General features: G+C 43.4%; 1 protein-coding gene across 4 annotated transcripts in view; it reads left to right on the top strand.

Annotated features, from left to right (window-relative positions):
* The window catches only part of FAM131A (family with sequence similarity 131 member A), a 469,936-nt gene that overhangs the window by 330,412 nt on the left and 114,632 nt on the right, over positions 1 to 24,892 (top strand). For all 4 annotated transcript variants that reach the window (XM_086944446.1, XM_086944445.1, XM_086944448.1 and 1 more), the window contains one exon: positions 24,604 to 24,697. In XM_086944446.1, the coding sequence (XP_086800572.1) occupies positions 24,628 to 24,697 (70 nt within the window). In that variant the 5' untranslated portion in view covers positions 24,604 to 24,627. The remainder of the gene's footprint in view (positions 1 to 24,603; positions 24,698 to 24,892) is intronic.

Raw genomic sequence — 24,892 nt, 5'->3', positions numbered from 1 at the left:
GCACAGGAACCACTAGATAAAACGAAGCAGGTGCTGCTTTATTTTATCTAAGTGCTTCCTGTGCAAGCTAACTTTGTAACTATTTTACAACGGCGCTGGCAGCTTGCTGGCGCCATTGTAAAATAGTTACAGCTCACAGCTCACTCAAGGGACCCCTGCGCCCTTCGGGACGATTGCATAGTAACACACACATGGACGCTCGAACTATTTGATGCTCAAATTCAGTGACTCATTCATTAGCCCAAAAACAATTGTGAGCGTCGTCGAGGCTGGACAGGTGTGCCTTCTTCCCAAATCTACCGTGGAAAATCAGCTGTGATGCTGGATAGGCTTTGCATCCTTGACTTTCATGAGCGCAATACCCTTGCTGTTCCTGTGACCAGGAGCTTCTTTCTCTTCATCTGCTGAACTGATCTTTCTCTGACCTTTTATTCACACAAGACGAGGCACATACCCTACTGGGCACATTGTGTTCGCACGGGTTTCTGAAAGTTCGCACGCGTTTTGTACAATTTTGCAATTTGCGAAATTGTACAAAACCCTCGCGAACTTGCAGAAACCCGTGCGAACATAAAAAAAAAATCCGCAAATTCGTGGATTTTGCGGATTGCGAGTTCGCAAATCCGCAAAATTCGCGAACGCGAGATTCGCAAAATTCGCCCATACCTAATGGGCGTTCCCATGCAACCACCCAAGGTTTCTGATGCTAAACCCAATTTACTAAATAAAGAAGACAGGGTTTAGCGTCAGAAAATAGCGCACCCTTCAACCAGGCACCATGAAGGAGAAAAGCACTGTGCAGCACACATACAAAGTGGGAAAATGTTTTAACTTAGTCTAAACAGAATATTTTGTACTGAAATAGTATCCTTCCAAGATGAAACCGATCCGTGAATCACAGAGACACCTTTGCACTGTGGCGCACAGTGACTTAGCTAGGCCTTGTGCCGCCTGTGGCGGTCCCACCCTTTGCCGCCTCACGGTGGCCGTACGAGGGTGGGGGGCTTGCGAACGAATCCTGCGTTTACCACCCCATGCAGCTGCAGATAACGGGGGAACCTGCTGTCCCCAAAACTCATGCCGCCCAGGACAGGCCGCCCCCTGCACCCCCTTGCTACGCCATTGACGGCGCAAAGGGGTTTCTGTGGTGCCTGGCACCTAATTCCAGCGCTGGCACTAGGGAGAGTGGAGAAGAGTGGCATATTTCAGTAATTTGGCGCTCTCCTGCTCTCTCTTCACGCAGCACAACATTTGCAACTGCTGTAATGCACTTTGTGGGAAATTGGAAAATCTGGCCCGGATTTGTCATCTTTTTAAGCAACTGTATAGTTATAAAGATTCCCTTTGAACCTATACTATATGATCTTTTCAGTTATACTAGGAAGGTTTATGTCTACCCAACATCCAATTTCACACCACTCAGCCCAGATTCATCACACACTTGGAACAACTCCACTCCAGATATGAAAATACTTAGAGTAAAAAGTTTTAATGCATCTAATATGAAATTCACAAAGATTAGTCACAACATAAACATTCATAATAAAGACACATCAGAGAATAGCATGATACCCAAGAGGGCTATTAAGAACACAATCACAAATTCATGACTAATACAGTAAATATATCATCATTAAAAAGAAAAGAAGAAAACACCACATGGAAGGGAAATAAAAAAGGCAATAAAATTATGCCTTTGAAGTGTTAATTTGAACCTTATGTTGACAAGACTTAGCAGAGAACAACTATCCCTGATTCCTGTAGTTCTTGTCCCATATCAAATTTAACCAAGCTCTCTGCGTCGGTGCGTTTTGGTGGGTGTAAAGGAATAGGACCACCTTCTTCAGGACTAACAATAATTTTCCTTCCTTATTCAATTTCAATTAGTGTACCTCGGAATGAATATGTAACGGCCTTAACTCGCACCATCACATCAGCATTAGTATAGCAAATCACTGTGTGTAGATGAACCGGATCATATCTCGGTGTACCTTGCTGCTCTCGAGAAAAACCACTCCTCTTTTTGTTGGAATGTAGTTTACTTCTGTTGAGTGTTACGTCATATCCTGTACTGTTTAATAACGTTTGAACATGTGGTAACCTTTGGAGCCATCTTCAATGACCTCAGGCTTTTTTTCCACCCAAAATAGATAGTTATTAAATTGAAAAAGCTCTTTGTGAGAGTTGAATGGAGCATGAAGCTACTCTTCAGCACAGCTTTTCTGTCAAATCTAAGGCAGGAATCACCAGACAAGCCCCTGAAGTTTGTAGCCACCATCACGTGCCAATACATGAGTACATAATTACATATATGTACATATACATATATATGTATACAAGTATATATGTTGCCTGATCCAGTGCCTTGAGGCGCTTTTCAGTCATTTATGACCTTTGATCCATTTCCCTACGCGTCTTGGGGCATGTTTCGCATTGTTTATACATATTGGCCTTCAAGTCCCAGCATCCTTTGTTTTATTAAAGGGCAGGCAGTTCTGGCTATAGTGTATGCTTTATATAAAAATCTATACATATTTTTGCCTGCCCCTTCTAGGGTATGCTTTATACCGAAAATCATTTATACTTCCTCTACCCAAGGGACCGCACGCGCTGCTCTACAACGATCGGTTATATACCTAAGATTGCTAAATGGCGCTACATCAGCCGGCATGATGCAGGGATTATCGGTGCTTCAGGTAGAACAGAAATATGCTTTCTAGAACGCTTCCCATACACAGAAAAAGTGTGTGTGTAAATGTATAGGCATTTATATAGCGCACTACTTACCCGTAGGGTCCCAAGGCGCTTCGACCGCTGCGAAACCCTTCCTGGCTTCCCTGAGAGATGGTCCCTTAATGGGTATCTCCAGGGTGAGACCAGGCATCCCCGGCGGTCTGGTGGGGCCGTTAGTGAAGATGAGGCAAGCTAATGCCCAGAGTTGCCGAGTGTGATCGCTGATCAGAGTGGGCACCGAGCCGAGAGAATTATCGAGTCCGCTGACCCTGGTCCAGAAACCTGCCGCGCCGGGAATCGAACCCTGGTCCCGGGCCGTCCTCTGCTCTCGGGTCTGCCGCCTCTAACCAGTGAGCCACACTACTTCACTCACAAAAGGACATTCCTCTGACTTTTGCAGTAATTTGGTATCACCAATAGGTGGTGTACTTAGACCATTTTTGAATCGGGGCTCTTCCATAGGAATTCTTCCAGATTACTATTGGGGTGCCATCATTAAACCACTCTATAAGAAAGGCAACCGGGGCAATCCCGGAATTATAAATTAATCTCACCCATAGACGAGGATGTAGCCTCACGGCTAGAGCGGTCGACCTCGAAGCTGGGGAACGACGTTCGAGCGTCCGCAACGACGCTCAATATCCTGTGATTCTGGGCAAATCACATCATTTTCCTGTGCCTAATAAAAAAAACACAAAAAAAGTGGAAGTGTTCATCTGTAACGAAACTGGTGCTCTTGTAAAGCGCTCTGATACCCGATGTCTCGAGTCTAATTCGTGCTATATAAAACTCTAAAAATAAATAAATCTAAGATCTCCGCTAAAACTCTAATTAAAAAAATTGAGAGGTAGGCTTTCTGTTCAGTCAAATCCCCAGAGAACAAAGCATTTTCTTTCCCAATTATTAGATTGTTGATCATTGTATAGTCCTAAAGGCGGCGGCGATGAAGTCCTCAATGACATTTTGACTGGAGCGAAGAAGATTCCAACCCACAACAGAGAGGATTAGCCATAGGGCTCGAGCGGTCCACCTCGAAGCTGGGGAACCGGGTTCGAGTCTCGGCAACGACGCTCAACATCCTGCGATTCTGGGCAAATCACTTAGGGCCAGATGTAGGTCACCAAATACCGGTTGGTAACAGACGATTTCGGCCGTTACCAACCGGTATTTGGTGATTGAGATGTGGGTGCCTACATTTTACAGAATCGGTAAATTTACCGATTCGGTAAATTTACCGAATCTGTAAATTTACCAATTCGGTAAATCTATATGTAGGTGGCACTGGAAACAGTGCCACAGGCCCCTAAGAATTTGTTATTTACCATGTAATACTATTGCATGGTAAATAACGAATTCCTGTGTACATGCACATCTGTGCATGTACACCTGTGCCATGTGGCACAAAGACATGCCCTAAGGGCATGTATGTGTGTCACATGGCACACAAGCCAGAAACAGGGGTGCAACAGGGTGTCAAAGTGACACCCTGTCCCCCTTGGCAATTTGGTATTTTTACCGATTCGGTAATTACCGAATCGGTATTTGCCATTGATTCCTATGGGTTTCAAGGCCCATAGGAATCAATGGCAAATACCGATTCGGTAATTACCGAATCGGTAAATACCGAATCCTACCGATTCGGTATTTGTTACCGAATAATTACCTACATCAGATTTACTGATTCATGAATACCGAATTGTTAAAATTCGGTATTTATGAATCAGTAAATCTGATTTACCTACATCTAGCCCTCTATCTCCCCGTGTCTAATAAAAATGAATGTGTCCTTGTGTAAAGTAACTGGTGCTATGTAAAGCGCTCTGATACCCGATATCTTTGGGTCTAGTTGGCGTTATATAAAACTCTAAAAAAACAAAAACAAAAAAACAACACAACAATGGCTGAAAAACTAATCCGTTTCCTCTTGCCTATGGATAGTGATTGTAACGATTGGTTGGGATCAGTGATTGTGATAAGTGAATGTAAGAAGATGTAAGGAGAGAGTGGTGTTTGGAATTGAAGGGAGTAGATTTATTGGTTGCAAGAATGGTAGGATGTATTAATTTTTGATCAAAACAATTGTTTGTGTAATTTTGTATGTCTCTTCCCCGAAGGGTTGTAGATACTACTGTTCTATTTGAAATGAAAAGAAAGCATCAAACATTTGTTTGCTTTGGCGATATTGTCCTGTGTTGTACAGAATATATGTATTTATATCATGTTTTATGTATAATTCGATTGAAATCTGTAAAATGTATAAAGAGATCGAACAAAGTAAAAGAATAATAAAAGAAAATAATTTGATAAAAAAGAGACTATTTGTATTATCATAGTGGGTAATTCACAAAGGGCCAGCAACAGGAGATACTAATAGGCCCTTATGAAGTCATATAGGTCGTGTGGGATGGTGCGGTACCATATATTGTGTGGAAATCCTTGTATACATCAGGCAAACTTTGCTGCTTTTGGGTACAGGTTTATTTTTTGGGGTATGGAAACCTGTCTTAAACAAATCCCAGTATATAATGGATTGCAACAAGATTGTGTGTTGGCACCTTTGTTATACATACAACATATGTAGAAACTGGGATAAATTATCTGCTGACACCTTATGTCCGGCTCTTGCAGTGGCCCTCCCCACACTGACATCGGATGTGAACTCCGATGCAGTGCTGCTAAACCGCTGGATAGGCAACACTGTGGAATCTATCGCTCCTGCTAAAACTGCCACATCTCGCAGAGAATCCCCTACCGCTCCTTGGTTTTCCGTAGAGTTGATGGAGAAAAAAAGAAATTGCAAAAAGTTGGAGCGCCTCTGGAGGGCAAATTATTGTGAAGCAGCAAAAAACTGCTACAAAAAAGCCCTCCGACGTTTACACCAATCTATAAAAAAAGCCAAAAAATTATTCTTTGCAACCTCCATTCAACAAGCTGAGCAATCTAGTAAAGAAGTCTTTAAGATTGTTCAATCCTTTTTTAAACCAAGAGCCATTGACACTGAGATAATTCCATCAGAGAGACTCTGCGAAGATATCTCGGACTTTTTTGATAAAAAAATTATCCAGGTCTATGAGACCTTTTCAAACCCCACGCCCACTGTAATGGAGGACTTCAATATAAAAGACTCGCCCCCTTCCCTTCTAGCCCAATTCCATCACATCTCCCGTGATGAGGCCATGAGTGAGCTAAGCAAATGCAAATCGGGAGGCCCAGACGACCCTTGCCCACCAAAACTCTGGAAAGTGATGTCGTCAGCTATTGCTACACCTCTCCTCCATATCTGGAACACATCCATTGAAACTGGTACGTTCCCTGACTGCTGGAAACATGCCACCCTCCTCTCTCTAAAAAAAAAGCCAAATGGTGCCCCAGACGACTTGACCAACCTACGCCCCATTTCCCTGCTAGCAGCCCCCGGAAAAATGCTCGAGAAACTGATTCAACGCCAATTAAACAGTTTCATAGAGAATAACGGTATCCTTCATGAAACACAATCGGGTTTCAGGACTGGTTTCAGCACCGAGACGGCCCTTATCGAGGTTGCTGAGTCAATTAGATGGTCATTAGACGAAGGGGCGTCAGCTATGCTGGTGCTCCTGGATCTATCGGCCGCTTTTGATTCAGTAGACCATGGAAGATTGCTGTTAAGGTTAAGAGATACAGGTCTGGAGGATAGAGCACTGAACTGGCTTCAATCCTACTTAACAGATCGCTCCCAGAAAGTTGCATTGGGCACTTTCTCCTCCAAACCAAAACGGCTCTGGTGTGTGGTCCCCCAGGGGTCTGCACTCAGCCCGTTACTTTTTAATATTTTCTTAGCCCCACTTTTTACCTTGATCGCCAAATGGGGGGTCAAGGCAATCTCATATGCCGATGATACTCAATTGGTTTTCCCCTTTGTTGAAGTATCTGAGATTGCTTTCAGTAAAATTAAGGGCTGCCTTAAAGACATAGCCAACTGGATGAACACTAATAAACTTAAGCTGAATGCATCCATAACGGAAGTGCTATTCTTTGGAAAAAATACGCGTCCTACTCCAGACTTATGGTGGCCCCCGGAAATGGGACCAGCTCCAGCCCCTGGATCTAATGCGAAGAACTTGGGAGTAAGATGGGACGAGAATCTCTCTTTCTCCTCGCATGTTCAGCAGGTCTCCACAGGTTGCCTTCACAAACTTAGGAACCTTCGCAAATTTCTATCTCTCCTACCTCCTGAGTGCCGTAAAACGGTAGTCCACGCAACAGTTACCTCAAGACTGGACTACTCGAATGGCCTCTACCTTGGTCTCCCCAAGTATCTGGTGCAGCGCCTGCAGATCGTGCAGAATGCGGCTGCGAGACTTATAAAACCGATTCCATTTAAACATCATGTCTCTCCGCACCTTCGCGAACTGCACTGGCTTCCAGTGGCGAGCAGAATTAAATTTAAAGTTCTTACCCTGGCGTTTAGAGCATTAAAAGGTACTTGCCCTAACTATTTAAAACTTAGACTCACCCGCTACCATCAGGACAGACATTTACGCTCCAACTCCCTGCTTCAGCTAACTATACCAAGAGTTAGGAAGGCCAGACTTGGGGGTAGATCCTTTTCTGCCGGTACAGCGAAACTGTGGAACGCCCTGCCTCTGGCCATTCAATCCACCTCGACAGAAGCAAGTTTTAAGAAACTCCTGAAGACCTGGCTTTTCATGCAAAAAACCTAGACATTTGTCATAGCTTCTGTCTTAAGCTGTAAGCTCTCTACTAGCGCCGGGACACCTCCTTGTGAGGTAGCTGTTCGCGCTTTACAAGCATCAGTATTATTATTATTATTATTATAATACAGTCTTTTTATGTCTGTTCTCCCCATGACTCTAACTAAGACAAATTTGTTCTCCCCATAAACAGGTGAATCACACATCAAGTGCCTTATGTATGCGGACAATTTAGTTTTAATGGGCTATACGCCAATAGGCCTACAAAGGAATCTTATAGTATTAGATGATGATTGTGAGTCCAATGGTCTTACAGTGAAAGTAAATAAAACAAAGACTGATTTTCTCAAAGAGACCAATGAATTTTGTGTTTTTCTTTTTTTTTAATGTGTCATTTGATCAGGTAAGAATCTATAAGTATCTTGCGGTTGACTGTGCTGAAAACTTAAAATGGGATAGGCATTTTTAGTTCTTAAAAACCTCTGCAAAGTTAACAGCAAATGTACTGAAAAGTTTTGACATGCGGAATGGTGGCTTATCAGTCAAACCGTAAAAAAAGCTACACTAGGGCTATCACCCCAACCGACCCTTTAAGGAGCAGAGCTGTTATCCTAGGTTGCACTAAGAGTTCAGAGATGAGGGAAAACTGAGCTTTAAAGAGATTTTTTAATATTTCAACCAACTCCATGTTGAGGCCTTGAGAATTGGAATGAGGCCGCATTCTTGAGGTCTGATGGCGCGTTCTCATGTGGTACAGTTCATATTCTCATTAAGAGAAAGTGCGCGCAAAGATACACTTTTTACCCAATTATCAGAGGAAATTGAAAGCTTTGTAGATACCTTGTCAACCCCTAAGTGTAATTCCACTCTTGATATAGACACAACCACAATGTAGATTAATGTCCCAGTGGTCAAGTTACAGGGGCTTCTAAATGAAAGGGTAAGAGATCTAAGTGAACAAAGAGATACAACTTATGTAACCATGAAATAATGTGTGATGTATTCTCTTAAATATTTGGGTGACAAATTGTGTTTTTTCATATTTGCAAAAATTTCCAATCAGGTAATAGGGGATAGAAATTTACTTAGGCGTATAGGAGTTGACTCTATTTGTAGAATCCACCGACTAAAAGGTAGGATTCATTTGACTAACAACCGTTGTATTTTTGAGGGTCAGCTAATGCCGAATGCGCCTTTTCTTCGGCAGCTTGGAAGCCCTATCTATTTTGTTTTCCATGGAAAATTTTGTAATTACCGTGGCTATTGCTAGATTAATTGGCTAAATTCAGAGGAAGTCTTTTTAACATGCAATAATAAATTCAAGACTGTAATTGCTTTTCTTAGAATGTCTATTTTATGCTAAATGAAATTAAGACTGTAATTGTGACTTTTAGGAAATTCTTTTACGCCTAATGATTACTATATTGTAGATATTTTTTTACCGTGACTAGAGTAATTAATTTGCAGCTTCAAATCGTGACTGTAATTATTGATTAGTTCTAGTCTGTCTAGTTCTCTTGATTGAATTTAAATGTACTCTTTATTTTATACTTCTATAAAATTATTTCTTAGAAATAAAATCATGACTTTTTATATACTAGATGATGCTGTAAAACTGGTACCCTTCTTATAGTTAAGAAAAAGATGTCAGCAGGTCACTTTCTTCCATTCCTGTGCCCTCCATTCACAAATCATACTTATACATTTCTGTAACCACAAATTGTTACGTGACAGTAAATTAAGAGCACAACTCCCAGAAAACACTTATTAGTTAAATAAAATCTAAGGACTGGAATCGGGGTACCCTGCGATTGTGGAGAGATCTGGAAAAACCATGAGCTACACAGATTCTCTGCTTCCGCATGAGTGACGTAGGGCACACTGCTGTTGGGCTCACGCATTATGTGTGACATCTTCAGCCAATCCTGGCTCTTTAGTCAAAAACCCAATGCATGCTGGGAATTAAAGACTCCTCTCTGAAAAAAAATACAAGTCCTAAAAAGAAAAGTGGTAACAGTGAGATAATTCTTGGTCTGGGCAAATTGCTTTATGTCCACTCCTTTCCCTCGAGGTGCAAATCTCTGAAATGTAAAGATGTACAAATCCTGCTGTCCAGTGTTCTCTGTAGGACTCTTCCAAGACCACGCCCTTTTATCACCCCCGGCTCCATCATGACCTTGATTTGACCTGAGCCAGACCCACCCACACACTGTACTGTTGAGTGTGGAGCTGGGGCTGGTTATCTCACTCCATGCCATATCAGATAACATGCTCCAGTGTTGGGATGTAGTGTGACAACATAAGGTATTCTGGGTATTGTAGTCGTGTTTTGCTTCAATTGAACTAAACAGTCAAACACAGCCAATCCCAAGACTCATAAGTGAATACTCCAGGACTGGAAGCAGTGTCCCTGATGAGGTGGCGCGGCCGACGTCACATATCTCTAAAGCTTTCTGACACTATGACCACTCAGCTCATCCAGTTATTATAATTTTTTTATTTCTGGTTTGTGAAGTCCTGAGTTTATAAAGGGTTAATAAGGCTACAAAGAACAGGAACTGAGGTATAATCCTGGACTGGATGAAGTTCTCATTCATGAAACTGGGAGCTGTGACCATGCACCGTATGTCCAAATGTGAGATGTCCCTGCTCCAATGAGAATGTTCCGTTGTGAGGTGCTGTGATGTCCCTTGGAGCCAGGTTGGCACTATACATATACATTTAAAGGAAAAAAAACACTGATTGAAGCTGTCATGCGTGACATGGGGTCACCGGGCAACCGTGTGAGATCTATTTTTAACAAATCCCTGAAAATGCAATACTGTTCCATCCCTCACTTTTTGCCCTCCCATTATTTTCTGCCCTGCAGCTCTGCCCTGAGGTGCCCCTGGGGATGGAGTCTGCAGTGGGTGCTAATAGAGGGCATCCCTTGGCTGGGTCTCTCATTCAAACGCCTGTAAGGAAGCGGAAAGGAGTCTAAAATGGAGTCCAGGAACTTGACTTTCTGAGGTTTAGTGTATGGATGGCCGGAAAATGTAAAAAAATAGATTTATATTCCAATTTACAGCAGCAGTGTAACTCCATGACACACGGGGGGCTGACATTTCTTGCACCAGTTTTCCATTCTATAACCTTCTTGTAATGTCACAGCTGGCCTGTAATATATTATTGACCAGGGAGCGGTCGATAATGCTAGTTAATGACTGTCTCTGAAATTAGCAGTGTCAGGAGCATGGAATGTGGCGACAATGAATATCAGACCCATTCTGTGACTTTTTTTTTTTTTTTCCTACCTCGTTCTCTCTCCCATCCCCAAAAATGCCTCCTCTGCCCCCTGCCGGAGGTATGATTGGTTCATGTTTTCCCAAACAGATTTCAGGGCAGTCCTGTGTGAGCAGTTATGGACTGAATTCGGTGGAAAGTGACTGCCTTTTATGCTTCCAGTATTGTGTTAATTAAGTCTCCTGACCTCTGCTCTGGGCATTAACAGGCGTTAATGGACCCTGCTAAGGAAAGTGACCTCTTTCAACTTCCCACTCAGCAATTAGGGATCTGGAGGCAAAGGTTTGCACTTAAAAAAGGAAAAGGCAATTAGCATCTGTAAACGACTTTGAGTACGTGGTCATTAAGGAAGTACAGGGGCCCTCTGACGTCACAATCCCCTTTGGGGAGGAGCAAATAAAGGAGGCCTCTTCCTACCTTAACTAAGGGCTGGACGGACTTCAGGGCGGTGCGACTGGTGCAGCCGCACCGGTCACATACCTGGAGGGGGCGGGGGGAATACTGACGTAAAGGGGTGGGGGTTGTGTTTAGCAATAACTTACAATTTAAAATGCACCTGCTGCAGAGTTGCTTTAACATCCAGCAATAAAAATGTCAAGATAACTCATGATTAATATGAGAGAGAGAGAGACAGAGACAGAGACAGAGACAGAGACAGGAGACAGAGACAGGAGACAGAGACAGAGACAGAGACAGGAGACAGAGACAGAGACAGAGACAGAGAGAGAGAGAGAGAGAGACAGAGCGAGAGAGATGTTAGTTTTATCTTGTGGCAGTTTTGACTCTATAAAGTAGTGCTGAGGGTTAATGTGCCTGCTGTCAAGAACAGATCTGTATTTTACATGAATAGCTGAGTGGATTAGTAAAACCAGCCTTTACCAGCGCTTTAAAACAAATGAAATGTATGTGACAGAGGGGCTATGGAGAGTAGAGGGGCACTCTTGCTAGGTGGCCGAGAGGAAAGTCATGGGGGCACCAAAAAAGACTATTGCACCATGTTGTAAAAAAAAATGTAAATTGACACTTGTATAGCGCACTACTCACCCTCAAGGGTCTCAAGGCGCTTGTACGAAGGAATACCGGTGTGGAATCCTGGCTTTCCCTGTGAGGCGTCCTCTCCTGGGCACCCCCAAGGTGGAGGCCAGGCATCTTTAGCGTTGTGGGGGCCGTTGTGGAGATCAAGCAAGCTATTGCCCAGAGTTGCAGAGTGGGACTCCATGATTGGAATAGGCACCGAGGCGAGAATTATCAGGTCCGTGGAATTTTGAGCCCAAGACCCGCCGAGGCGGGAATTGTACCCTGACCCTGGGCCAAACCTCTGCATCAGGGTCAGCCGCTCTAACCATTGAGCCACACTTCTCCACTGTTGTCCAACTGCCACTGAGTTACCTCAACAAGGGGGTTAAAGCTGCCTGACCCCATGTTATGTGGGTGACCTGCAGGTACTCTTGTAGTTCATAGACAACACCACCAAGCATGCTGGGACTTGTAGTCTCACTTTTTCTGATATGAGAATGGGCAAGGCAAGGTATGTGATATATTTCAACTTTTTTTTTTACTTTGGGAGAATTGCTGGTGACATTAAGGTTGTTTTCCACTTTGTCTGCCTTTGAAGGGTATTCTCTGGTTTCATTAAATACCCTGATCGAAAAAATATGAAAACAAAATCCGCTCTTGTTAAATGTCTCTTTGCCTCCGAGTGGGTTTTACAGAAGAGCCAGAGAGGGAACATGAATTTTCAATTTGACTTGACAGATCTGGGTTATTTTAATCTTGAATCCCCTGGCGGAATGAAAACATGAATACTAAATTTACCACTTTTGTGAGATTGTTTTTTGAAAGGAAAAGTAGGCTAATGTGTGCTCTTCGACCAATACGTTTAAACCTTCGCTCCTCTTCGCCTAAAAAAACACTACTCCTTCGTGCAAAAGTTACAAAAACATGTAAGAAGTTGGTTGAAGAGCTGCCTCATTCGAGCAGCGCTTTCACCCCATTTTTTTTAGAGGCATTCAGATTAATCGAGACTTGACATATGACCGGTCAGAACAAGGGGAAATGCGTGAAGTTCATGTACAGGAAACTAAATGACACATGTTATTCCCCATTCCAACCTGTAAAACTCAGACTAAGGCAGTAAAATCGCCACTGGGGAGCCCCATGATTCGTCCAATGGGGTTAATTGTGGGGTAATTTTAAGCATTGATCAGAACGAGGGACACTGAAATTTGAAATACAGAAGTCTGGTTTATAGACGCCTCTGGAATTACGCGGTCGTGCAGCCACACTGATGTTCGCATAATTATAGTTTTGCCGCATAAACCATCATCTGCTGCATAACTTTCAGATTTTACCAAAAAATAGTTTCTAGCTCAAAGACTTAAAGGCACATGTTGCCTTTTGCAAAAGTTGACTCCTATTTAATCCATTTGTAGTCCCTTCTGCCTCTCTGATCTGCCATATTGTCTCACCGGGCTTATACCATCTGACTTATCGCTTTCTTTTAGTAATTGCATTTAACCTAAAACAAACTTTGAAAATATTCTTTCAGTGTTTTTGATTCCTTCAATTGTTTTTTTTTTTTACCTGCATATTAGGTGCTGCATCTGCCCTGTTTAATAAATACAACAGCTTGAACTTTTTAGGTCTACAGTAGCCAATACCTTTTGGATATACCTAAATTGTATGTATACTATCCTTACCTATAGGGGTTTTCACCCAGCCCCTTTCAACTGTTGGTCTGTTATTGTGTCATTCACAGTTTTCTTCCGCCCACTGCATGATACCGCAAGGGACAGTGGGCAGCCCACCTCAGCCATGCTGTGGGTGATGGCATTTTTCCAACTCACCAGGAGCATACCTTACACCACACATATACACTAAGTAATTTCCTCAAGGTCCAGGTTCTACTACGGATATGCGTGCTTTTGGAGACTATAAAAGGATTTTGCTGTTTGCCAATATTTATTTAACGTTTTTTTTTTATTGTTGAGTGCATAGCAGCTTTAAAGAAAAACATAGGGGCATATTAGCAAGGGCCACATCGCCGCTTTAGCGGCACTTTTTGCTGCTAAAGCGGCGATATTTTTATCGCCCTATCAGCAAGTTGTTGCTAACAGCAGTTAGCGACAGCTTTCAGGCGATAGCTACAGGTTTAGGGCCCGCTTTGCATGTCAGCGATATTTATCGCTAATGACATGCAAAGTGGGCGTACCCAAACTGTTAGCGACTGAAAGCAGTCGTTAACACAGCCATCCCCTATTAGCAAGGGAGGCGAAGCGATAAAAAAAATCATGCTAAGCGCGATTATCGCTATAATTCAACACCTCCTAAAAACATGACTTAACCTGACCATCCACCTCCCATTGGATAAACAGGTAAGTCCCAATTGGCGTTAATGCGTGAATATCGCTGGATTTCCAGCGATATTCACGCATTTTGCTGATATCGTTGGTTATTTTAGCACAATGGAGAAAAACGTTGCTAATAGCATGTTTTTTCCACTAACATATCCAGCGATAGGCAGCGATAAAAATCAACGTGCTAAGCGCGTTTTGCGATAAATATCGCTACTCCTTGCTAATATGCCCCATAGTTTTACAAAAAGCATGGTTAAACAAAAAAACATTGACAAATCCGAAAGACTGGCAGCCAACATCAGATGTATTTGCTTTGCCTTGCCAATGCTTGTTTTGTTTGTAAATGGTGGAAGCAAATTGTGGAGCACATTTTTGCTTTCTGCTTAAAAAAAAAGGTCCGGCTTTGCTACATTTGCTTCTTGGAGAACAGTTTCCCCCATGCCCATGGGTAGGGCTGGTTCACCCACTGATGGCTGACAGCAACAATGCCGGGTACTTTTCTTGCACAGAGGAAGAGATGATGGTTGAGTGGGCGGGGAAAGTAGAACCATCCAGAGGAGGGTGGGACAAAGAGATGAATGACATTTGCTGCCCATTTTTCAAAAAGAGCATTTTAAAAGTGCATAAAGTCAGAAACAGACAAAAACTTTCAAAATGTGTAGCATTGATGTGAACGTTTTCCCCGTATATTGTGTGCATAAAATATCACGCCCAACAACAGTGCGGCCTCACGAAGTATTAAATTGTGCGATTTTCTTTTGAATGTGACATGAGATGGTGTGTGGTTTGTTTCCAGACTTTATGACATATGACAATGTCAGGTCTGTGCGTCTGTTCTCCCAGAAAGCCTCATTAGCTCAGCTGTGTACTGCTAAAATATGCAAAATAAGGGATTTTTGGAAAGCTTACTCAGTTAAAATACTTACAGATGCATATATTAAAGTTAACATCTGATCTGGAAATAATGTGATTTACATTATTCTTACATATAGCAATCCACCCAGGAGCATCACTGCAATAAAACACAAGGTGTGAAGCCCTCTTGGGGTGCCTGGTAGATCTGGGCTGTTTCTGAGCTACACTGTGAAACTGAGTCTCATGTAGGTTTGGAAGGGAACTTGTTTTTTTTATAAATTTCCAATAAGGCAGTGATTACACGGTCAGGGATAAATTCCAATCCTTGTGTGTACAGTGTAAGGAGTTGCGTAATAATTATCTTAAAAGTGAACCATGGACAGTTCTGTGTGTGACGTCCCGATTCTGCATGCTATGTCTCAATTTTTACTTGGTAACTCAAAATATGAGATATTTACCACACCGCGGGAAATACCTCACCCCTTCGTAATGGTCTTTGCCAGGCGTAGAAATGTCAGTCACGGCCCGTGGAGGTAAGACCGGTGGAGGATTTCGACGGACGATGAAGAGGGGAAATTGTTTATTTAATTTCCCCTTATCGTCCGTCAAAATCCCTCTCACCAGGGCTTTAGGTGGGAAAAAAAACTGGGGGTGCTCTAAAAGGGGCGGGCCAAACCTTGAAGGGGTGTGGCCTATATACGTAGGGGCGTGGTCTAATTAAAGATAACTAGTGTAGCAGTACCCCCTGCTCTGACAAGCAGTCAGCTCTAGGACTCCTCAATGCCCCCCCCCGTCACGTGTGGCAGCCCAGGCTGAGACAGCTTTCCGGGCACACACACAGCTACACCCGAGTACTTCACAGGTCTTTAAAAGACCATTTGCATGTTAATGATTCTTTGTCGTTTTTTCACCCCTTCTTAGAGCCCCTGCATCTCTACACTTCCTACTACTGTGCCCACAGGCGTTTTGTTCAACAGTGCAAGGCTTCCTCCTCCCCTTCGTCGCCCTGTGGGTATGCCAGTGGGTGCTTGTCGCAAGGACACTGAATAGGCCCCTCTGTGGCTTTAACACTGGCGGTAAACACGCGAGAGGCTTGTGTTGTTCCAAACAACTGGGCGATGCTGCAGGCCAGCGTCGCAGCGATCAAAATCAGCCTGCTGTTCTCACACTTGCAAAATATGGCTTTCACATCCTCGTTATGATGCGGTCACATAAAATTTCCTTCTGTGCAAACATGTTTGTATTATTTCACGTCTAACTTTTGTTTGACTGGACTTTCACAAGCAAGTTTCCCATGATCAGAAGTAAAGAAGAGATATCAAAATGTAGGCAGTTTCTCGCACGAAGTGGTTTAAGCTGCTAAATGATCCCACTTGAGTTACCATTGATCGACACAATGGTCCGATGAAAGCACGCTAATAATGAGTTGTGGGCACTCTAGTTGCGCCTCTGATCGAGCTGGTCTGGGGATGCCAGGGGTACTGAGGGCGCATTAGCTTGATTTTCTTAAGTATGTGTGTAACAATAGTCCAAGAGAAAAAAAAAAAAAAACTGACTACCTCTGCGAGGCCCGAAAATAGAGCCCGATAGAGACCCGTTTCCAGGCTCCCTAAAAATAACTGCTGGTGCTCAGACCCGGACAGACCCGGCCCACTTAAAGCCCTGCCTCTCACCACTCTTACCTGCACGGGCTGCGGCCGAGAAATGTCTATTCTTCGCCATGTTGAGCCACAAATTTGGCTCAACGTCCCTCGCACTCACCCTCACAGATGAACGGCAAACTTGGCTGACAAATTTAGACTGTATCAAGCAAAATGTTTTCACTCTTTGGGGTAAATTTAGGGGCCTAAAGTTATGAGAATAAAAAAATGTTTGAGTAACACACATCTGATTCTAACTGTAATCATAATGCAATGCTTTTTATTCCTATATCCTTGTATGCATTTCTAGGTTATTCCATGACATATAGGGGTATCATGCTTGAAAGTCCTTGCAACTGGGAAATGAACAAGACATATTGTGAAGCAAACTGTATGGGGGTATTTTGGCACTCCAGTTTCATTGTGGTGTGTGTGGGCCTCCAAAGATGTGCTTGCGTCGAGATTCTAGGTAGACGCCAAATGGTGCCACCTTTGTGGCTGAACAGTGCCCCCAAAGGGTTTTCTCTCATTGGTGTTCATTTCGACTCAATTCACCCTCAGTGGCGTAGCTTGGTGGGTGTGGGAGATGCGGTCTGCCCCGGGCGGCACGAGTTTTTGGGAGGCGGCCTTCCCTTGCTGTCACCTGCCGTCTTAGGGCGGCAAAAGCAACACCGCCCCCGCACCTCAATGCGTTTGTGGCGGAGCAGCAAATAGAGAAAAAGCTCACCAGCACCCCTGCTCCTCACTGCGCCCGCCGCAAGGCGGCAAACGCAGAGACCGCCATGGGCGCCCATAGGGCTAGCTACGCCACTGTTCACCATAATGAAGCCAGCTGATGCACATTAACAGCAGGCTCTCTGTTTGATACTCTCCATCATGGAGTTGTTAAGTACTTGAAAGTGCAACAGCATCTATTCTCTCACACTCGGATACATCACATGTAGTTGCATAACAGAGGCATGCATAGGTAAGCCATGTGTGCCTCTACTACGCTGCCTAAGCCACAAATGCCTATGAACAACTCATTCCTTTACCACGCATGCCGTTACCATGCAATTTTGTGATAGACGCATGACTAGTATAGAGATGTGTAGTACAGATAATACCCTATGCCACCAGCCCTTAGCCCTAACAGCTCTCCTGCTCCCCCTGATTCCTAAAAATAACCTGACTTCACCCTGAGCCCTTACAACTAACCTGGCCCGCTTGAGCCCCAAAAACTACTTCAATCCCCCATAAACCCTAACAACTACCCTGACCCCCCTAAGCCCTATAAAGTACCATGACCCCACCCTGAGCCCTAAAACTACCCCGACCCCCTGAGCTCTAAAATCTACCCTGAATGTCTCCCTCCCCCTAAAACCCTGCCCTAGCCCCACTTACCGCGCCCTCTCCCGATCCTTCCTGTTCCTGGGTCCGCCCTTCTCATGATCACTTAACGTAGCTTAACGCCACCTTGTAAATAAGGCCCCTTTTTGCACTTCACTTACAGACAAGGGGGTGTGCAAAGGCTGTTGCAGTGGGCGTTCCACCGCAACACTCATTACGTTTTGACGCTACCCCTTACTTACAAGGATGGGGCAGCCCTAAAACTAAGACCAGGTAAAACCTGGTCTTAAGATGTTGATACGAGGAGAAATAATTAATTTCTCCTCGTTTTTGCTCTCTCCATGCAGCACACACAGAAACAGCAAATCACCTTTATAGATGGTTTATGTGCAGGAAGGTGTCCCTTCCTGCACATAAACAACCGCCCCTGCAGCACAGGCACCCTCGCAACATGGTGCAAGGGTGCCTGCGCTGGCACAAGGCCGCTAGGGGAAATGCAGAGGTGCTCCGTATTTTTGTAAATAAGGTACATCCCTGCATTTTAAAAATGTCGGAGCGCGGCGATACCAATTTTTGCATAACACTGTGTTCCAGCATTTTATTTTAAATCTCCCCAAAGGTATCCACAGTCACAGATTTTGGTATACCCAGGAATCAACGCTGAGTGCCTCGCCTTCAATTATCCAGTAGCTCAAAGCGTTGTTCTAACTTCTCCAAAGCACTCGCAGCACAGACCTAACATTTCACAATCCGTCAAGGCTGCTTTACTGGTGTGTTCATGGCCTTCAAGCCTTGTCATCACAGCAGGCGACTCTGTGGACACCTGCTCCACCTACCCCAGATGGTTCGATAAGCCTGACGTTTTTACTTCCACGGCTCGTATGCCAGTTTCTATGTTGGCAGAGGTCGGTTCCAGGTTGGAATGTAACACATCGATGAACCTCAGGCTGGTGCGTTCACCTGCTGGCTCCATAGGAAATGCACTTTTTGTGTTGCTAATTACTTTAGCCCTGTTTGACACATCTCCACAAAACATTCCAAAAAAGTGCTATTTTTTGGTGAGTTTACGAATGGAAAGTTTTGTTGTGATCCGTCAAGCGGGGCCTAGAAAAGAGGCGTCCCAATACGCATTTTCCCCATTCATTTTCCCATTGGAATTTTAGAAACCGCTACAGCCAAAACCGCTGAAATGATTTACAGCAAATTTGACAGAAAGCTAGATCCTGGTCCAGAAAGAGTGTTTTTTGTGTTTTGGTGTAAATCCATTCAGCAGTTTTGGAGAAATTTAAGGTTAAATAAATTGTATATTTCACACCTCGGATGATCCATGGAGACAATGGATTGTAATGTGAGATCTGATTGGCTGCCACCATCTGAACCAGGAAGTGGAGGCAGCCATCTTAGGACTTGGGACTCAGTCCTGACTCCTAAAAAAAAGGTTAAGAAAGACATAAGGGGGGCATTGTAGAGATACCCTGACCTCCTATGCCTGGGGCCAAAAATGATTTTTTCTTATTTTATTTTTGCAGCAAATTTGCGGAGGATCCGCAAATCCATAGCAATATTTTTTACCCCCCTGTGGTCCAGGGCCCAGGGGGGGGGGGACAAGGTTTTCTATTTTTTGGGAGAGGGGGAACTGTGCATGGACGGAGGTTGCGCACCATAATCACCTGATGTATATGGCCAGGCAGTGATAAGAAACCTAGCAGGAACACTAAAGAAACCCAAGCATCTTCGGTCCTGCCCCCTATATGCCTTATTTAAAACTCTGTTACATTTATTCAGTGTCTTGGTAAGAGTATTCCATAGTATGCCTCGATGTCTGCACCTTTAATCTGTTTTGGTTGGTCTTTGATTTTATATAGAAAATTATATTTGTACTATTCTTTTAAAATTTAGTTCCTGGGGCAGGTTATATAGTTATTTCCCACCAGACTTAGGTTGCCTAGAAGCTCCTATTGTAGGGGTGTAAGAATGCTCAGGTTAACTACATGTGAGCTACCTTATTTCTGACCCATTGAACTTAAGATCTTTGGTCTGTGACATCTCATACGCCATCTGTCTTTGGTCCTCCCCCTTCATGGACATAATAGACAGACTTCTGCCAATAGCGGAGCTGTAGGCATAAGAGGACGTCTCTCATGTCAATGCAAATGAGGTTGTGGTGTCAAATCCCCTGTCTTGTCGGAGCTGACTCCGCCCCTCAGTATATTTAAAGAAAAAACACAAGTTCCCCTCTGAGCAGCAAAAATGAAAGTCTTAATTTCAACCCAGGACTCCAGAAAAAAAATGGTCTGAATATTAATGGGTTTTCTAGATTTTTTGGCAAAAAGTTTGACTACTACTGTCCCCCCAAAAATAAAAGTAACCCTTTGTGCTCTGCTCTAATAATGTTGGCAGGTTCTACGTTTGCATGTTGTTTACCAAGTAATAGAATCATAGTAAAGTGATGATATGGTCTCTATTTTTTTGTGCATGAGTTGGAACTCTAGAGGCTGCTGTGTTAAAAGGAACTGTCAGGAATTTCAGTATTTTTATGTTCCGTAAACTACAGTTTTATTTTATTACTGTTTCCCCATAACCCCCTACATTTGACTGTGTCAAGGGCATCTTAATAGACTGGAGTTTTGAGTCATTCAGAGCGTGTTCCGGCTGATTGTAGCTTTTACTGGCGCTTTTTAGGTGTGGCGTAGATACAGGTTTAGCTTTTTAATCATCACCAATCTGCACTGAATGTAACATACACTCCAAATAACACTTAGTGCCACATAATTACGCGCCACATAATTACACTGCACTCAATGCAACATACACTCCAAATACCACTCAGTGCCACATAGTTATATGCAACATAATTACACTGCACTCAATGCAACATACACTCCAAATACCACTCAGTGCCACATAACTACACACCACATAATTACACTCTACTGAATGCAACACACACTCCACACAATACCACTCAGTGCCACATAATTATATGCAACATAATTACACTGCACTCAATGCAACATACACTCCAAACAATACCACTCAGTGCCACATAATTACACGCCACACAATTACACTCTACTGAATACAACATACACTCCTCATAATACCCCTCAGTGCCACATAATTACAGGCCACATAATTACAGTATCTATCGCCTCCACTCTAGCTGTCTATCTATCTATCTATCTATCTATCTATCTATTGCCTTAACTCTATCACCCTCAATCTATCGCCCATCACTCTATTAATCTATCTATCACCCTCACTCTATCTATCCATCTATTGCCCTCACTCTATCTATCGTCCTCACTCTATCTATCGCCCTCACTCTATCTATCGCCCCTCACTCTATCAATCTATCTATCTATCTATCTATCGCACTCACTCTATCTATCGCCCTCACTCTATCGCCCTCCATCTAGCTATCTATCACCCTCCCTCTATCTAGCTATCGCCCTCACCCTATCAACCGCACTCACTCTATCTATCACATCACCATAGCATCCCTCAGCACCACAACATCACTATGTGCTACCTCAGCATAATTGAACCCCTCAGCTTCACTCGTCACCACCACAACATCACTCAGCGCCACCACAGCATCAATCTGTGCAACCATTCAACAACAACTGGTTCAATATGTTCTCTCAATGTTTCGAGCTTTATTACAAATGTCACAAAAAGATGTTCACTTCTGTTCTTGGATTTTCGTCACAATGAAATACACTGAACATAATCTTCACAAAAGTTATTTACAAAAGTTTAAGCTATTGCCATTATAAATTACAATAACTTTTATTTAAGTATTAATTATTTTAAAAAATGAAAAGCCATTGATATTTGTAATATCAATACATCTAAGTCACGTAAATACAACACATATTGCATTACAAATGCTATAGGTGTCACATTTGCGAAAGTTATAACTATTGGCATTGTAAATGACAAAGCTATTAATTTCGCTATTTTCAAAACCAACACATAAATGAAAAATGTGTCATTTAAAATACCAATAGCTCAAACTTTCCTAATGCGAGACCTATTGCATTGCAAATGCTTGTTAGGTCTGACATAGACACAGGTTTAGCTTTTTAATCAGCAACATGTCATAAAAAAAAAAAATCATAAACAAAAAGTACATGTATCTCTGCATGGTTAGAGGGGTTTGGGTTTGCCCACTTCAGTCATTGGTCTGTTCACCTGTCAATCCTGTTTCACTTCCACCCACGCACCATACAGCATCGAGCTTTGAGTCCGCCCACTTATGCCACTGGCTCTCTTGCACTGTGAGGGAGGAAATATTCCCGCTCAGATGTGCACTTCCATCTAAAAAGAAATGCACTTCAGTACCAGAGATGATGATGCCGCAAATTAATTCAGTTTTACAGATTTAGACCTCTTCAGAGATCAGCAATTTAAGTTGAATACACAACCAATACATTTAAAAAAAAGATTACAGACCATATACATAATTTCTTTTTTAAATTATGATAAAAAAGATTATTGGGGGGGGGGGGGTTAATTAAGAAAATCAGGTCACCAGTAGTTAAGAGATTATATCTAAAACATATAGGTTTTTTAAAAAAATGCCAAGCTTCTACCAGTTCTTTATTGAGACAAATGCACAACACATGGGCTACATCTTGGGCTCCTCCTCTACATAATTCACAGAATCCTGCCTTTTCACTTGATGACGCCACTGCTTTAAGGTCCCAATGCCTTTATTGTTTCCATTAATTATCCTTTTTGAGCCATCCTTCTGTGCACTGCTGCGTTAAATTTAGGCAGTACCGTCTGTGCACTCCTTAGAATGCAAATAATTTGCAGTGCTGCAGTAGATTTGGAATATGCAGTGTCTTCACTGCTGGAATAGGATTAGAATGCAAATGATTTGCAGTGCTGCAGTAGATTTGAATTGTGCAGTGTTGGCACTCCTAGAGTAAGCAGGGATTGGAATGTGCGTGATCTGTGCTGCTGCAGTGAGCACGGAATGTGCGATGTATGCACTGTTGCAGTGAGCTTGGATTATGCAGTGCCTGCGCTCCTAAAGTAAGCAGGGATTGGAATGTGAAGTGTCTGCACTGTTGCAGTAAGCAAGGAATGTGCAAAGTGAATGGAATGCGCAGTGTATGCACTGTTGCTGTGAGCATGGAATGTGCAAAGAGCATGGAATGTGCAATGTCTGCACTGTTGCAGTGAGCATGGAATGTGCAAAGAGCATGGAATGTGCAGTCTCTGCACTGTTGCGGTGAGCATGGAATGTGTAAAGAGCATGGAATGTGCTGTCGTTGCACTGTTGCAGTGAGCATGGTATGTGCAAAGAGCATGGAATGTGCAGTGTGCATGGAATGGGCAGTATCTGCACTGTTGTAGTGAGCATGGAATGCGCAAAGAGCATGGAATGTGCAGTCTCTGCACTGTTGCGGTGAGCATGGAATGTGCAAAGAGCATGGAATGTGCAGTGTGCATGGAATGTGCTGTATCTGTACTGTTGTAGTGAGCATGGAATGTGCAAAGAGCATGGAATGCGCAGTGTTTGCACTCTTGTAGTGAACATGGAATGTGCAAAGAGCATGGAATGTGCAGTCTCTGCACTGTTGCAGTGAGCATGGAATGTGCAAAGAGCATGGAATGTGCAGTGTGCATGGAATGTGCAGTATCTGCACTGTTGTAGTGAGCATGGAATGTGCAAAGACCATGGAATGTGCAGTGTCTGCTCTGTTGCAGTGAGCATGGAATGTGCAAGAGCATGGAATGTGCAGTGTCTGCACTGTTGCAGTGGGATTGCCATGTGCAGTGTTTAAGCTCCTTCATGGAATATGCAAACTGTTCACTGCCGCAGTACAGGGAATCTGCCTGTGTGGCAGGGAGTTCATCAACAGAACATACGGGCATTCTTTGATAAATATCAGATGAAAGGGTGATTGGAGGCGACACTTCTTATCGGTCTTGTAATTGATGAACAAATGTAATATACAGTGATACCAGGGCTACAGGACTTGATGCTGGAATTCGAAATATCAATGAGGCTTCATTTGATTCTCGCCACATCTAATTTGGCTGCCAACTATGCCCAGGGCCTCTGGAATTATGCGATTTTGTGGCCACAGAATCCATCATCTGTCACTTAATCTGCAGAGTTTAGCAAATGAAATTCTTGTTTCTGGCTCAAACAGATCAGAAGTTACTAAAAACGCAGTGACACGTGTTGCCGCACAGTGTGGAAGGCCCTTTGCAAAGGTTGACTGATCCCCTTCCTGTTTCTTATTGTGTATTTATTTGGGTGTTAAACTGATACTAATAAGATTAAACATTTGCTCAGACAGAGTTATCCTGTGTGCAAATGACAACATCATACTATCACAAAATGTGTCGCATTACGCTAGATAATTTGCCTTTTCTTGCCGCATAATTTAGTGAACTCTGTTGCATAATTTAGTCAACCCCTGCCACATAATTTAGTCAACCCCTGCCACATCTGCCCAGCGACCCTGGCTATGCCCCAGTAGCATAGGAACGAGAGGCAATACATGTAGGACTTTAAATAACCCATTTCTGTATATTTTTCTTAAAATGGCGAAGTGTAACTCATGCCGACTTTTGATATAAAAGTTAATGTTTGAAACGCGCACTGTCCTATGCATTGAAACTGACATTCGTTTTAACGCTTTATCGACGTAGAGTTCAATCATATCTGTCTTGTTTCTCTCGTTGCAGGTAAATGTTGAAGACACAGTTGAAATGTTGCCCAAATCGCGTCGAGCTCTCACCATCCAGGAGATCGCTGCGCTGGCCAGATCGTCCCTGCACGGTGAGCTGGACCTCTGCTTGACCCCTTCCCCAGATCACCAATCCCTCCCCCCTCCACAGACCACCAATCCCATTGCCCCACCCCCTACCAGACCACCAATCCCCGTTCCCCCTCCCAGACCACCAATCCCATCACTCCCCAGACTACCAACCCCCTTCCCCCACCTCCAGACTACCAACCCCTTTCTCCCACCTC

The sequence above is a fragment of the Lissotriton vulgaris genome, chromosome 11 (genome assembly GCF_964263255.1).
Source record: "Lissotriton vulgaris chromosome 11, aLisVul1.2, whole genome shotgun sequence".
NCBI classification, from domain to species: domain Eukaryota; kingdom Metazoa; phylum Chordata; class Amphibia; order Caudata; family Salamandridae; genus Lissotriton; species Lissotriton vulgaris.
This window is presented reverse-complemented; position numbering and strand designations above follow the sequence as displayed.